The 16,077-nt window shown below is 47.6% G+C and overlaps 1 protein-coding gene across 5 annotated transcripts in view; it reads right to left on the reverse strand.

Annotated features, from left to right (window-relative positions):
• The window catches only part of HACL2 (2-hydroxyacyl-CoA lyase 2), a 526,035-nt gene that overhangs the window by 39,241 nt on the left and 470,717 nt on the right, over nt 1–16,077 (reverse strand). For all 5 annotated transcript variants that reach the window (XM_078671142.1, XM_078671139.1, XM_078671138.1 and 2 more), the window contains one exon: nt 14,967–15,037. In XM_078671142.1, the coding sequence (XP_078527268.1) occupies nt 14,967–15,037 (71 nt within the window). The remainder of the gene's footprint in view (nt 1–14,966; nt 15,038–16,077) is intronic.

A 16,077-nucleotide genomic window follows, 5' to 3' on the forward strand; every position in this document is an offset into this window, starting at 1 on the left:
ATTGTCTTGGAAGTTTGCGGTGGACATGGGTCAGAAGGGCTGCCGGCAGGGCTGCCGGCATGCCTGCCTGCTTTGACCAGGTCCATAAAAGTGAAATGCGTTGGAAGGAACAGAGATATATATATACACAGCAACAGCATTCAGTGCGACTGCCGCGTGGACCAAGAAAGCCATCCCCGGGCCGGAACATGGCAATTTAATCCCGATCCCAGGTGTGAATCCAAGATTACATTGGCTCGATTTGAACATCCCTCCTCACCCTCTTTAAATATGTATATCCTCCTCAAAGTTGACTCAAACTATGGTTTTTAAATACACACCTGGAACCCAATAATTGATGTGGAGGACCCTCTACTTCAATTGAGTTGCAAATCCTTCCATTCTTGAGTGCTACATTAAACAGGCTACGAAGAGACTGAACCTATATAGAGTGCGCCAGACACTCCTCTCCATTTATCTGCTTCCTTAATTATTTCAGACTGCTCACCTTGTCCTGATGATGATCTTGACTAAGTAAAGATCAAAACGCCGTCGACCCCCCCAATGAAAATCCCCCATTGTATATATTGTTGTGGATTTCTTGTTGTTGTCTTTGTGATATTTCGTGTATTTTCACTCTCACTTAGTCACGTTACGCACTTTTTTCACTCATGTGAGCACCTGAACGTACCTGTGTAAACCCAACTTGCAATCATAATGATTAAAAGTACACATGTTGCTCTACATACTGTGCTCCCTAATTTATTCAATATCTAATTAGGCCACCCCTGAACCATTGTTCTTTCTATATACATTACAACCCCAGGTTCGCTTAACGGGGTACCCTTGTTTTCCCTAACCTAGGAAGTAACAGAGAGGCTGGGTTAGAGTATTCTTGGATTGTTGTTTTGCAAAAGGGTTAGCACTGGTGCTTTATCTCTGTTTTAAGTATGTGTCCAACATGTCTGCTTTGCCTGTGTAATGATTTGCCAGTTTGTCTGTGAAATCTTGAGTAACGGGATGAGTTCCTTCTAGGCAATTTGGTTTACGAAACTCATTGAGTATTTTATAGAATTCTTTCTTTGCACATTTAGCATTTTGAATTCTGTCTGAATAGTTCCTTTTCTTTGCTTTTTTGATAGCTGACTTGTATAATCTGTTAAATGTCTGTAGGCAACGTTTGTCTTGTTTGGCATTCGTTTTGAGCAAGGCACATTGCAGTTTTGTACTTTGTTGTTTTATGCCTTTTATCTCTGTATTTCTCCAAGGTGCTTGTCTTCTTTTGTTCTGTTGTGTGCTTTTGAGTGGTATCAGGATATCAAAAGCTTTCTCTAGTCACTCATATAGTTTTTGAACAGAATGTATTTTTTCCAGATCTGTACTGGATGTTAGTTGTGTTTCTAAGTGTTCCAAACGGAGTATGTTCCTTGGTCAATAGGTGGATGCATGTTAGGTGGTTTTAGGTGAGTCGCTTAGTGTTGTTTTATGTTGGAAAGCAAGCAAGTGGTGGTCTGATCATGTGACTGGAGTCATAGTTTGAAAGGTAACTAGTTTGGTATTAGCGAAAACGACATCTAGCATGTGTCCAGCGATGTGTGTGGGTTTGTGGACGATCTGATGCTGGTTCAGTGCATCTAGGCCAGTGATTGTTGTTTTCGGGTGGGGCATATTGGGTTTGTCATACCAAATATTGAGGTCACCCAGAACGGATAGGTTGGAGTGTATTGTTATCAGGTTGTGAGCCTAGAAGTGTGTCTGGGAATGCCAGCTTGCTAGGTGGAGGTCTACAAAGGAGCAGGAAGTGACAGGAGGAAGACAGTGTAGGACTGCATCTGGTGAGAAGAGCCTCACAATTCTTTATGGAGATGTCGTCAACTATAGTGTTATGTAATATTTGCCTGAACACAACAGCTAAGCCACCTGCTTTTTTGCCTATACGTTTTTTGGTGATCGTTTGATGGCCTAGCGGAATGGCTTCATGCAGGACTGGAGCCATATCATCTCCCAACCATGATTTAATTATGAATAGTATGTCTGGTTTTGCGTCAGTGAGAAGGTCGTAGATGTGATGTTTGTTTTTAGAGAGCGATCAAGGATTTATTGATAGACAGTTTAGAGAACGTGCTTTGGTGACAGTGAGACTTTATTTTGTAGAATAGTGATCAGTTTTGTGTTGGTTTGTAGCAGGTGTGTTTTTAGTGCTGGTGTTAGCTGTATTAGGATAGGAATTGTGTAGCTGTTCTGTAATTTGGTCCTCGTCCAGCAGGCTGAGAAGCCATTTTGATGGGTTTGCCTGCGCAATTAATGGAGACGCAAAGTTGTGATGTATGGCACGTTGCTTATATTGTTTACGTTTGTTTAGGGCGGAAAGTGTATGGGTGGTGGTACAGCATGTGGGTCATGTAGTAAGGTTATAAATTGTCCAATGGATGAGAGGTGGTTAGAAGAGAGTAGCTGTGTTGTTGTATGTGTGTTAGGTGTGGTGGAAGAGAGAAAGCAGGGCATTGTAGTTTGTTCATTTGTGTAGTTTGAAAGGTGGATGTATGATTGTATTTTGTGACTAAGTATTAGGAGGTATTGCGCATGAGAGATTTTGTCATGCTGGCGTGCGTGATAGGTTTTGTTTTTGAGGTGTAGTGAAAAGAGGTGCTGATGTATTTGTTTTATGAGATAGAGTTGTTTGTATAGTATTGTTTGTGAGAGGAAGTTGTACGGTAAAGGGGTAGTGCACTGACATATACACAAGAAGTTTTTGTGTCAAATTTTACGCAGATAGGAATATTTAAAATGAATTATTGATATTTGTCAGCCATCTTGGAAGTCGATTAGACTATATGGCATCATAGACTAGATCTAATTGGGGTCTTGCTCTTATATGATTAGTATTATGAAGATGAATGTATGTACCAAGTTTCAGCTTTTCATCACAAGGTGAACTATTTTTGTTAGAAAATATGTTTAACAGCTATACTACTCTAACTTATTTTGATTGGAAATGATGTTAAGAAACAGCTTGAATCTTTTGAGTTTTCTTGATCAATGCTCTAGGTAGATAGAGTTATGGGGACCGGTGAGGTAGCAGCCATTTAGGTAAAGTTAGTCACTTTGATTGGGAAGGGGTGACTCACTTGACAATGCACAGTGAACGAAATATAAACATGTGAAGTGGGTGCTGTAAAAGAGGTTTGAACTGGCCCCTAAGAAAGACCTTAGAATGCTCAGGGACAGCACAATATAGTCTCACCTGTCTGGGAAAGGTTTTGTGGATGCCTCTGTGGAGGCCCTAGATGATTGGATAAAAGATATCAGTGTGATGATATGCTGAATTTGGCAATGGGAACATGAAGGAACAATTTATTACGGCATCAGGTAAACTCCCAGTTCTTTGATCCAAGGGAGCTTGACAGAAAGGATCTCATGTGGGTCAGCACGAAAATGTCCATACAGTCTTGATGGGAAGGAGGGGGGGTCACTTTTAGGAATTCAGTTTTGGCCCTTTCAGTTAAATGCACTAAAGCACAAGTTACTTACTTTCGGTAACGATATATCTGTAAGAAACAGTAGTTAGTGTTAGATTCCTTACCTTAGAATATCCCCAGGCGTCTGACTGGATCTGGAAAGTTTTCATCAGCAGTACCCCTGCGCGTCGGTAGGCTTCATCTGTGGCTCCGCGTCCGTCGTCGGCGTTGTGGTCGCCGGGATGACGTAGTCGGAGTACTTAGACGCTGCCCTCGCGTGCTGACATCAGTTCTTGTACATAGCTTTCCACGCCAGGAACCGCAGAGCCATGCCAGAGACTGACACTGGTGCCATAAAAACTAGGGCCCTCAAGGGAGATACCTTAACCCTAGATATTGGTTCGCAGAACGGGGAGAATGGGTGGGCGGTAAGGAATCTAACACTAACTACTGTTTCTTACAGATATATCGTTACCGAAGGTAAGTAACTTGTGCATCTGAAAGAAACAGGTTAGTGTTAGATTCCTTACCTTAGAATAGATACCCCAGCAATACCAACCCCGGTGGTGGGTCTGCGAACCAAGATCACACCAGAAAGACCTGGAGAACGGAACGGCCGAAAAAGCCATCTCTCCGGACTTGGCTGTCTAGACAGTAGTGCTTAGCAAACGTGTGCAGTGAGGCCCACGTAGCTGCCTGACAGATGTCCTGCAAGGGGACTCCCCGACCCAGGGCCATAGTAGCCGCTGTGGTCCGAGTGGAATGGGCGTGCAGCCCCACAGGACGCTCCTTTCTCACCAAAGAGTAGCAGACCTTGATGCACAAAACGACCCACCGAGAGATGGTCCGTTTGTGCACTGCCCGTCCCTTCATAGCGCCCAAGTAACCAACAAGGAGCTGGTCGTCCACCCGGAACTGGCGTGTGCAGTCTAGATAGAAGGAGAGCGTACGTTTTGGGTCCAGACGGTGGAGCCTCTCTTCCTCTTTCGAGGGATGCAGAGGCGGAAAGAAGGTGGGCAAGGTACGGCCCGATATGAAAGGCTGTAACCACCTTGGGCAGGAAAGAAGGACGAGTTTTCAAGACAACCTTGTCCGGATGGACAGAGAGGAAAGGAGGCTTAGAAGATAGAGCCTGCAGCTCACTCACTCTCCTGGCAGAGGTGATGGTAACCAGGAATGCAATCTTAAGAGTCACACGATGAAGAGGGCAATTGTGAAGTTGCTCGAAAGGAGCGCACATCAAATAGGTCAGAACAAGGTTCAAGTCCCACTGAGGCACCACGAAAGGAACAGGAGGAAACATGTGCATGATGCCTTTCAAGAATCTATTTACAACAGGGGACTTGAAAAGAGAAGGTTGATCAGGAAGCCTCAAGAAGGCTGAAATGGCAGAGAGATAGCCTTTGATAGTGCCCAGAGCAGAGCCCTGCTGGGCAAGAGAAAGAAGAAAGAGGAGAACCTCTGAAGAGGGGACAGAAAGTGGATCCGCAGCCTTTGCTGTGCACCATGCCACAAATTTGTTCCACCTGCAGGCGTATACCGATTTTGTGGAGGGACGCCTGGCTGCCAGAATCACATCACAGACTTCAGGACGCAAGTCAAATAGCCTCAACTGTCGCCGCACAATCTCCACGCATGTAGGTGGAGACTGGACAGGTTCGGGTGGAGGACCGTCCCCTGCCGCTGCGACAGAAGGTCCTCCTGAAGAGGCACACGAAGCGGGGGATCGACTGACATGCTGAGTAGCTCGGGATACCAGTATCTTCGTGCCCAGTTCGGAGCCACAAGGATGACTTGGGCCCGGTCTCGCCTGATTTTCTTCAGCACTCTGGGCAGAAGTGGTATAGGCGGAAAGGCGTACAACAGACCGCAGCTCCACTCGTGACGAAAAACGTCTCCGAGCGTGTGCCGCCTTGGAAATTCCAACACGCAGAACTGATGACATTGCGCATTCTCTTCCGTGGCGAATAGATCTAACAAAGGCTCTCCCTACTGCTGAAAGAGGCCTTGCGCCATGTCCAAGTTCAGATGCCATTCGTGATCCATCATGCATCCAAAGGCTGAGTTCGTCCGCCCCTGGCGTTCAGGGAACCTGCCAAGTGTTGAACCACCAGGGTGATGCCTTGGCGTTCCAGCCATGTCCAGAGGCGCAGAGCCTCCTGACAAAAGGGTCCACGATCCCACCCCGCCCTGTTTGTTGCAGTACCACATGGCTGTGGTGTTGTCCGTGAACACCTGCACTGCACTTCCCCGGACAGAGGGAAGGAATGCCTTCAGTGCAAGCTGGACCGCCCGCAGCTCCAGAAGGTTGGTATGAAGCCGGGACTCCGCCGGAGACCAGAGGCCTCTGATCTCCACCTCTCCCATGTGGCCCCCCATCCCAGGATGCAGTCTGTGAGCAACCACTGCAACTGTTTCGCAGTGCCCTCCGATATCAGGACGTGGTCGGACAAGTTGCCCTGATACTGAGCCCACTGAAACTTCAGGTCCCACTGCAGAGCCCACATCCGTGACCTGGCGTGATGCACCAGTAGGATGCAGGAGGCCATCAGCCCCAGAAGCCGCAGCGTCAACCTGACCGAGACTCGAGATAAAGGCTGAAAGATCGGAATCAGAGCCTGAATATCCCGAACCCGCTGCTCGGGAGGAAAAACCCGAAACTGCGCCGAAGTCCAGAAGCGCTCCGATGAAGAGGAGCTTCTGAGAGGGGCACAGGTGTGACTTCGGCACGTTGATGGATAACCCCAGCAGGTGCAGGAGGTTGGCCATAGTCTGGAGGTGGGAGACGACTGTCTGGGGCGAGCCCGCCTTCAACAACCAGTCGTCGAGATAGGGGAAGAATGGAACCCCTGATCTGCGCAGATAAGCTGTGACCACCGCCATCACTTTCGTGAACACCTGAGGGGTGCTGGTAAGGCCGAAGGGGAGCACGGTAAACTGAAAGTGCTCGTGGCCTACCGTGAACCGCAGGTAGCACCGGTGGGCTGGCAGGACGGGGATGTGGAAATAAGCGTCCTGCAAGTCCAACGCCACCATCCAGTCTCCAGGGTCTAGGGTAGCTAAGACCTGAGCCAATGTCAGCATCTTGAACTTCTCCTTCCGGAGGAAGCCGTTGACGTTCCGGAGGTCCAAGATAGAGCGTAGGCCTCCTTTGCCCTTCTTGGGAACCAGAAAGTAGTGGGAATAACAACCACACTTTACTTCTGGCCCAGGAACGCGCTCGATGGCCCCCTTAGCCAAGAGGGCCGTAACTTCCTCTCGCAGAAGTTGCAAGTGATCCCCTGACATGCGGTGGTACTGCGGTGGCATGGCTGGAGGGGTCGACTCGAAGGGGAGGGAGTAGCTCCTTCGGACGATTTGCAGCACCCACCTGTCCGACATGATGGTACGCCAGTGGAGGAGGTGATGGTGAACCTTGCCCCCCAGTGGCGTCAAATGGGCCTGAAATGCTGGACTAGGAAGGCTTTGAGGCAGATGCTGTGGGAGTGGATGTGGACTGACCCTGCCGTTGTCCCCCGGCACCGCCACGGCAGTAACCACGTCCGCGACCGCGTTGAGGCTGATTCTGCGGCCTGTGGTTGGCTGGACATATGGGGGCGCCCCTTCCTTGGCCACGAAAGGGGCGAAAAGGGGAAGTTGGCTGGCGCTGGGCTAGGCCCAAGGACTTGGCCATAGCTTTAAGGACTTGGCCATAGCCCTGGAGTCCTTAAAGAGCTCTAGCTCACTATCTGCTTTGTCACCAAAGAGGCGACGGCCTTCGAAGGGCATGTCCATGAGCGTAGACTGGACATCCCCCGAGAAGTTGGCAGACCTCAGCCAGGCGTGGCGATGAATCGCCACTGTCGTGGAAATCGCCCTGCCAAGCGAGTTCATGGTATCAAGTCCACACCTGATCGAGCACTGTGCTGCATCCCACCCGTCCGCCAGGGCTTGGGCGAGCCGTGCCCGGGCCTCCTCCAGACACTGTGGCAGCGGTCCGCAACCGTATCCCACAGAGAGTGGGTGTAACGGTCCAAGAGGCAAGTGGTGTTGATAGACGGCAGCCCCAAGCTCAGAGAGGAGAACAGTTTCTTCCAAAACTGATCATACCTTTTCGATACCCGACCTGGTGGAACGGTCGGGAATGCAGTCTGGGACGTTGAGGCCTGGATAACCAGACTCTCGGGTGGGGTGGGTGGACAGAAAGGAGGGGTTGCCCAGAGCCGGGCGGTGGCGTCGGGCCACGTTCCGATCCACAGGAAGGCCTGTAGAGGGCTTGGCTCAGGTGCCAATCAGAACGTCGGTGAGGGATTCATTAAACAGCAGTAGAGGCTCCGAGGAGTTTGCCTGTGGTTTGAGCACCTCAGTGAGGAGGTTAGTCCTCATGGCCGCGACCGGGAGCTTAAGAGCCAAGGCCTTGGCTGCCCTAGTCAAAACCACGCTATAAGCAGCCCCCTCCTCTGAAGCCACAGAAGGAGGAGAGACGAATCCAGTGTCAGGCGAAGTGTCTATACCACTGGCCTCCCCCAGCTCATCTGCCCAGTCCTGGCTCAACTGGCACTGCTGGCCAGAGGGTCCTCAGACCCCTCCCAGTCCTCCCCGTCATCCATGTCCTGGAAACCAGGCAAAAATGATGGGGCCTGGTCGTAGGTGAATTGCTCACCCATCAGCGTTGGAGACGGCGCCAGAGCGGCGCCGCTCTGGCGTCTTACCCGGACCGGGGCTGAAACCTGGGGTGGTGTCGTCCGAAGATGGCACTGGAAGCGACACCCTCAGGGTAGGCCCCAGCGGTGGAGTCGTGAGGTCACCTGGTGACGACCCGGATCCAGGCTTAGATCCTGTGGGACCCTGCGGCGCCAGGATCGAAGTCGGCGACGGCGCCGAAGCACCCGATGGCACCGGGGCCAGAGCCGCCGGCCCGCTAGGGCCCCCAGTCGGATCCACTGAGTCCTCATGGCCACGAGGAAGTCACGTATCTCCTCCGTCGTCACTAACCTATTTCTTTCAGATATACTACTTTCAGAAGGAAACTGTTCCTTACTTATATATACTTTTTATTTGCAAACCAGGTTTATCTCAAAATGTATTCCAGGATCCCACACATTTTCGGTGATAGTCAACCTTTTAAGAAATTCAAAGAGAATCCAATGTTTTTGCTCATACGTCAGCTGCAGGACACTGATTTTCCACTAATACTGGAGAACCAAGAGGCAGATTTGTCTGGATATTTAGGTTAATACTTTTTTAGTTAGGTAATAGGATATAAAGTATACATGCACTCCATGACCTGTCTGACATGAAAAAATCCTCTTGTGCTGCATTCAAGGTGACCATGATGGACAACAGAAGTTGAGCTTTTTAGCAGAAGACAATTTCTGGGAGATCAATGGTGTTCTAGGTCATGCCCTGTACCCAATGTTTTGCTAATATTTTATGAGGGGAATGAAGTTGACAGAGAAATCTTGGTGCCACCATATGTGTATATTTTGTTTTATTTTACTTTTGCTATTTGACATATGGGAAATCTAGCTACAAAAAGCAAAGAAACATTTTCTCTGAAAATATTTATATTGCAACTGGTACATTTCTTATAGTAATTGCTGCACATGTAGGTTGTGATGACCAGCTGATTTAAGATTATAAAAGCCTGGATGTGCCAAAGAGCAGAAGAAATTGAGAATGTGGCAAACACATGGTACATTTCTTTTGCATCACACATAATTACACATATTGATATTACACAAATTTACAATACAAGCATAAGAGTGAGCAGCTCCTGCGGCCGAGCGGGGGCCAAAGCTTGCTGGGGGATCCTGAAGCCTAGTCTTACTTTCGTGGGCACACGAAAACCTTGCTATCCTGACCCGCTCTCCCCCGCCGCCGCTCCTGACACCGCGGCCGCCGAGAGGGGGGAGCTCACCTGCAAACTACATTTACCAGCGTCCCCTGCTGGCATACGGGGACGCCCTCAACCGCGCCAGACTCCCGCGCCCGGAGGCGCATAAGAGTGAGCAGCTCCTACCGCCTCGCGGGACGCGCGCGGGCAAAGCCGGGCTGAGCCCGGGTAGAGGGCGGGCCGTCTGTGGCCGTCCGGGGCAGTACGTGGCAGGGCTGGGCCACCCTTCTGACCTCTCTGACTACTGCTACTCCATGGTACCGTATTTTTGGGATTAAAAAGTTAACAGGACTAAGTACCACAGAAAATGGGGAAACGGAAAAATACTGAGGAATGGAGAGAGGTAGTGGGAAAAAAGGCAAGGAAGAATAAGCAGAAGAAGCCAGTTGTCCACGCAGGGGGAAACTGTATAATGGACCGTATTGATGAACTGATCGAGGACTGCGAAAACCTATTAACAGACAACCCACCTATATCTGCAAGGGGTCTAGAGAGAGCAGACAACAGCAGGACCACAGCGGGGAACAAGCTTCAGATTAGCGGACCTCTGATCCCGGAAATGTTTAAAGCCAGAAATCGTGATGGGGTTAACCCAAAGGCGGATATCGTTCAAGGTACTCAAGAGAGTGCTGTTGCAGATATTACCGCATATAAAGATCTTTCCAGTAAGCCGCCCACCGCGTTGAACCCGACCGTTCTTGTCTGTAGTAATAGGTTTGACATTTTGGCCCCTGTAGATAGATGTTGCACTACTTCTGGCAGCAATCGATCTACGCATGAAGTTCCAACAGGTGAAGGGGAGTCGACGAACACAACGGCCGGTGACCCCTCCTTTAGTCACGTGAGAAGACATCACACCCCTTACCCTTATGGTGAAGCAGTTGCATAATCTAGTGGAGGCCCTGTATAACAAATTCGAGAGTCTCACAGTCACTATAACAAATCTTAGCGCGAGGCAGGTTTGCTGTCCTATATCTACACCGAAACTAAATGATAATGGCTTAAGCAGGGACCAGAGCAGATTGGTGGTAGATTCCAGAACCCTTCAGGCAAGAGGAGCAGAACCATCCAAACACCCCGACATTCAGCATAGCGGAGCGAGCAGAGCTGGGAGTGGGCACCCACATGTTAGCAAGGCCCACGCCCGTCCTCCCGGGCTAAAACAAGCTAACACCATAGTTGGGGAGGGTCGCTCTGGAGCAAGCACTGGGGGTATTGGATTATGGGTTGGTCCAATAGTCAAAGTTAATCCCGGTTTAGCTTTAGTCCCAATGCCAGAGCGGGCCCCCCAGCCAAAGGATGTCTCTACGAATAACCCCCCAAAAGTATATATGGTGAACGTCCCAAAACAAAATCAGAATAGTGGCTGGGAATCCAGCAAATCTCTCATAAACAAGGCAACCCACTGGACCAGGTATGTCAGGGGCAGCCGTTCACTAATTAGAGAAGACATTCTCCTAGCCAAAAGGATCTCCAATGTAGGGGAAAAGACAGACTGTATTGAGATAGTCCTTAAAAACCGCTATTTGGCGAAAAATTTAATTCTGTTAGAGTTCAGATCTTGCTCCCCAGACCACTCCAAAATCCAATTTACATCCTCTCCCATCCAAAGCAAACCTCTGGGCATACAAGTGGGAGGGAGGGAATTAACTAGCTCCAGTCTTGACCAAAACGACTGACTATCAAAAGTAGGTGTCGAATTGGGACACAACATGGTAGTGAAAAGTACACCTCTAGCTAACAACCTGAGTGAACCTCATATATCGGATATTCCCAGGCCTACTGATGACACACTTCACAGTATCCTTGCTACTCCCCGAATTACCACATCAAAAACAACCTTGATATTATCATGGAATATTGCTGGCCTGAAATCTAGGGTTGAATCACCTGATTGGGCTTTGTTCATTAATCTGTATGACATATGTCTTTTTCAGGAAACTTGGTTATTAGAACCGCTATTCTTTCCTGGGTTTCTGAATTACAGCATACCAGCAGTAAAGGGAGCTAGAGGAAGGCCATCGGGAGGATTAACTATCTGGATTAAACAGGATTTAGATGCTAGTGTAAAATCTATCCATACAAACCACAGGAACTTACAGCTTCTCAACCTCAAGAATAGTAACAATGAACTGGTTGATATATACAACCTGTATGCGAGGAGCACAGGAGGGAAAAAAATCGGAAGTCATAATAGCACTAGAAGAACATATTGAACGTTATACACAGCAATCCCATATCCTTCTAGGTGGCGACTTTAATTCAACTTTTGAGCCCCTACTGGGAGGCGAGTGGAATATCTCTGAGGAGGAAGACACCGAATGGGGTGTACCAAAACTCGAACTAGAGCCTGTAAAAAGGTGGTCTGAAATAACTATTCAGATTGATGCTCTTTGCCTGAACAAGGGGCTACGTGCTGCCAATGGTAGGACCCAGCAAGACAAGAGAGGTACTAACACATTCAATAGCGGCCCACGGACAAGCAGAATTGATTATATCCTGTTGAGTCTTAGTCTATGGCAATATCTGGATGATATGTCGGTCATAGACAGGTTGGAGAGCGATCATAACCCCCTGTCATTGTCCCTACATTATTGGTTGCCATTAGCTGAAGCAAGGGGAATGAAAGTGGAGTCATTTAATGATGTAGACATCACAAATTACATGTGCCACGTTAAAGGGGCTAAGGTACTGGAGAACCAAGTGCACCTGGATTTTATATTAAGCAAAATGAAGCTAGCTCTGCATAAAATGAAGGACGAATCTACTAAGGGGGACCAGGCCATAGTTTTGTAATCAGTTACTAATATACATGAATCACTCTTTACTGACTTAAAAAGTCTATTTGTCAAGCTCAATAAGCCCAACAAAAACAGTAAAAGTCATGTGCCGCGTTGGTACACAAGCGAGTGCAGGAAAGCAAGGATTGATTTGGGCAGCGCCCTTAAAAGTGGAATGAGCGAACGAGTCCGCGCAGCAAGGGGAGCATATAAGAGCATAGTTCACAAATCTAAGAGAGCTTGGGATGAACAAAGATGGCAGGACTTAAAAGAAGCGGGCATGCAAAAAGACTCCAGGAAGTTTTGGGACACACTAAAATGGGGAAGTGAGAGAAGACGGGATAAGCCCCAAAACTGGGTGCCCAAAGAGGAATGGGTATCATACGTCAAGCCCCAATACGCCAAGAGTAAGGAACTATGCACCCACTTGGAGGCTCCCAATATGTTGTTTTTTACTGACAATGCTTTCAATCTTGAGGACGTATACCAGGCACTGGACATGGTAGTTCCTACTAGGGCCCCAGGTATTGATGGAATGCCAGCAGATGTATTTCTACATGATAGAGATCCCTGGGGAGATTACATACTTCTGCTAGCAAATTGCATAGCTAAAGGAGCTCCCATCCCAACCACCTGGCAAGGGGCGGAAATAATACCGGTATACAAGAAAGGGGACAAGACCTTACCTAGTAACTACCGCCCAATCAGCCTGATCGATACCATTCAGAAAATCTTCGGCAGGCTGATTTTAAACAAGATACAGGTTTGGGAACAAGATGGGAACATTCTATCCCGACTGCAAGCAGGATTTCGATCTTCAATCAGTACGATTGACCAAGTCCTCCAATTTGCTATGATATATTGGAAGACTGTCCTACTAGGGGGGTGCAGTCTTTATGCTGCCTTTATAGATCTCAGGCAAGCCTTCGATCTTGTTCCCCGGGAAACTTTGTGGCAAGTCCTTCACCACATGGGAATGCCCAGTGCCCTCCTTTCATTAATCATTAGATTACATGAAAATAACTTTGCCCAGATAAGGTGGGGTAGCCCTGGAAGCATCACCAGCCAGTTTCCTGTGGAAAGAGGGGTGCGGCAAGGCTGTGTCCTTGCCCCAACCCTTTTTTCTCTTTACCTAAATGATGTGGCAAACATAATGATCACAGCTAATGTTGATGCTCCAACTCTAGCAGGAGTCAAAGTACCCATACTAATGTTTGCTGACGACTGTTTAATCATAGCCAAAACCCCGAGTAGATTACAGAAGGCATTAGGAATTTTTGAAAGCTTCTGGACCGCTCGAGGTTTGGAAGTAAATGTTTCCAAATCAAAATACATGGCTTTTAATCAGCATAAATCCTTCAAGGGTAAAATGCTTATGAACAATCTTCCCCTTGAGAAGGTTCAAGCATTCACTTACCTCGGGGTATGCATTCAACAAGATTTATCCTGGAAACAGCAGGTGGAATTGGGAACTCTCAAACACCGTCAGCTAGCAGGAGCATTAAATAGGGAACACGCTAGGTCACTAACTAAACCAATTGCTCCTGCCCTTTCCGTCTATAATGGTAAGGTGATTAGCTCAGCCCTATACGGCGTAGAGATATGGGGATTTGAAAACCTGGGGAAACTAACAGCAGCAGAGAATAGATTTTTGAGGAATCTTGTAAGCCTACCCCAGAGCACTCCTATGTGCCCCCTGTACCTCGATATGGCCATGAGACCTATTGCCCACTTAGCTGCCCTCCGACCAGTTCTATACTGGAGGCGCTTATGGACAACACCTGAACTGAAAACATACGCGGAGGGACTTAAGGATCTAATCAGAAGTGACATCCACCACAAAATCGTATGGTTATCCAGGATTGGTAAAACCTTGCTTGAACTGGGACTAAGAGCGCTCTGGGAAGATCCAGCGAACGCCAGGTTCCCCTCAAAAAAGGACCTCAAGGGATTGTACTGGGAGGCTGTGACCCTAGAAGTGTACAGGAAGGCTGCCCCCCTCTCACTCACAGGGACCTTTCTGGGTTTTAAAGACACACCCATGTTCGAAGCTTTCTGGGACAGTATCAGCAAACCTCTGGATCGTAAGCTGTTTTTCCAACTAAGGATAGGCACCTTACCAGTTAGAGCATTTACCTCAAAATGGGCCCAGGGAATTAAGGCTGCCTGCCCAGGCTGTCCTGCTGCTCTGGAATCGATAAACCACATATTATTTGAATGCCCAGTGTATGCAGACCCACGTCGGAAGTGGCTATGCCCCATTGCTAAGTTACTGGGAACCAGACGTGGCATAGTAGCATCTAGAATAATCCGTACTAGTAATAATCTTCCCATCTGTATAGCCCTAGCCAAATTCATAGGCTGGGCATGGGTTATCAGAAGCAAATTGGAACCGGGACTGAAATCATGTTAAATGTCTAGCTAAACCTAGTGGGAAAATTTCATGCATTTTTTGTTACCTGTACCTACGATGTATTTTATGAATTTAATTTAATCATTTTTAACCTTTTAAATCATGAAATGTAATCTAGATTGTTATGCTTTTATGACATTGTCGAATAAAGCTTGTTTGATGATGATGATGACAATACAAGCATCAGGCAGTTACAGAATTTGTCAAGAACCGTACAATTTTTGGTCAGGTATCAAAACTGGAATAAAAGGATGCAAATTAATCAGCTAAACAAACCAATTTCATACTCTGTATATACTGTTTATTTTCCATCCTCTGAGAAGGCACACAAACTACCAAAAAGACAGTCTACAAGTTACTCGCCTTCACTCCTCGTGCACCTCTCTACAATTTATGTAGTCTTTGCAATATTAATTTCTATACTTTTCAAAGTGAACCAAATATACTCGATTGGAACATACCTCTGATTCGGGCCGGCATAGTTTAGCACCCAGGGCAAATCCACCGCCAACTCCCAATGTACCAAAAGCACCTGAAATGTTGATTACAACCTTTAAGAACTGAGTTCATGTTCATATTTGCTTAGCATACCAAGCATTATGGTTATTATCATACATCTCAATCTTTCCTTTTTGGCATGTTTACATCTTATTCAGCATGCCATTGCTCTTCCGGTAGGTAGTGCTCCACAAGTAATTATATACATACAACTATACCGTCAAAATATATTTCTTTTAAGAATACGTCTGTGGCTGATCTTGAGTTGCATTCCTTTCTCTTTAAGGAGACAGGAGGATGGCAAATATACATGGCCTATTCAAGTTTATATTTATGTTAGAGGTGAATGGAGGGAAATAAAGTGTTCGGTGGTAGAGAAGCTGAGGGGAGAGGAAATTCTGGAATTCTGGAGAGGTTCACGTGGCGAGAACACAGGAAGAAATGTGGTATTAGAAGCACTTATTTAAGGGTACTGTGTAAAGCCTATGGATAGTGTCAGAAATGTACGAGTTACTTACCTTCGGTAACAATGTATCTGGTAGAGACGTGGTTTAGCCGCAGATTCCTTAACTTAGAATATCCCCAGGCGTCAGACTGGATCTGGAATTTTTTTTGCAGCAGCACCTCAGCGCGCCGGGTGACGGCGCCACACGACCCCACCCCAAACATCGGGCAACACCTCTTAGGACAATATAGCAAAGCCACAGTCAGAGGACCGGACACAGCAACCTGTGGAACACTGCCATAGCAGGCCAACAGTTAGCTGAAAGCAAAAGGCATCCAAGGGATGCCAATAAAAGGGTAATTACCCTTGTAGAAAAAGAAGCCGTAAGGCTCACTGCTCATGCTAAACATAGAGCGCATCTAAGGGATGCGAAATGAAAAAGTGTCACCAGGGAAAACAGGCCTAGGAAGACCAAAGTGGGAGGATGAAAGCCCGCAAGGAGCCGTTGAAACACCGACTCTGCATGAGCATCAAATAAGAAAACCCCATCAAAGGGTAAGTCAACCAGTCGCTCCCGGATATTTTCAGGGAAGACGCTATCTCTCAACCAAGCGTGGCGCCTTAAGGTA

This window comes from Lissotriton helveticus, chromosome 12 (genome assembly GCF_964261635.1).
Source record: "Lissotriton helveticus chromosome 12, aLisHel1.1, whole genome shotgun sequence".
Classification (NCBI taxonomy): Eukaryota; Metazoa; Chordata; class Amphibia; order Caudata; family Salamandridae; genus Lissotriton; species Lissotriton helveticus.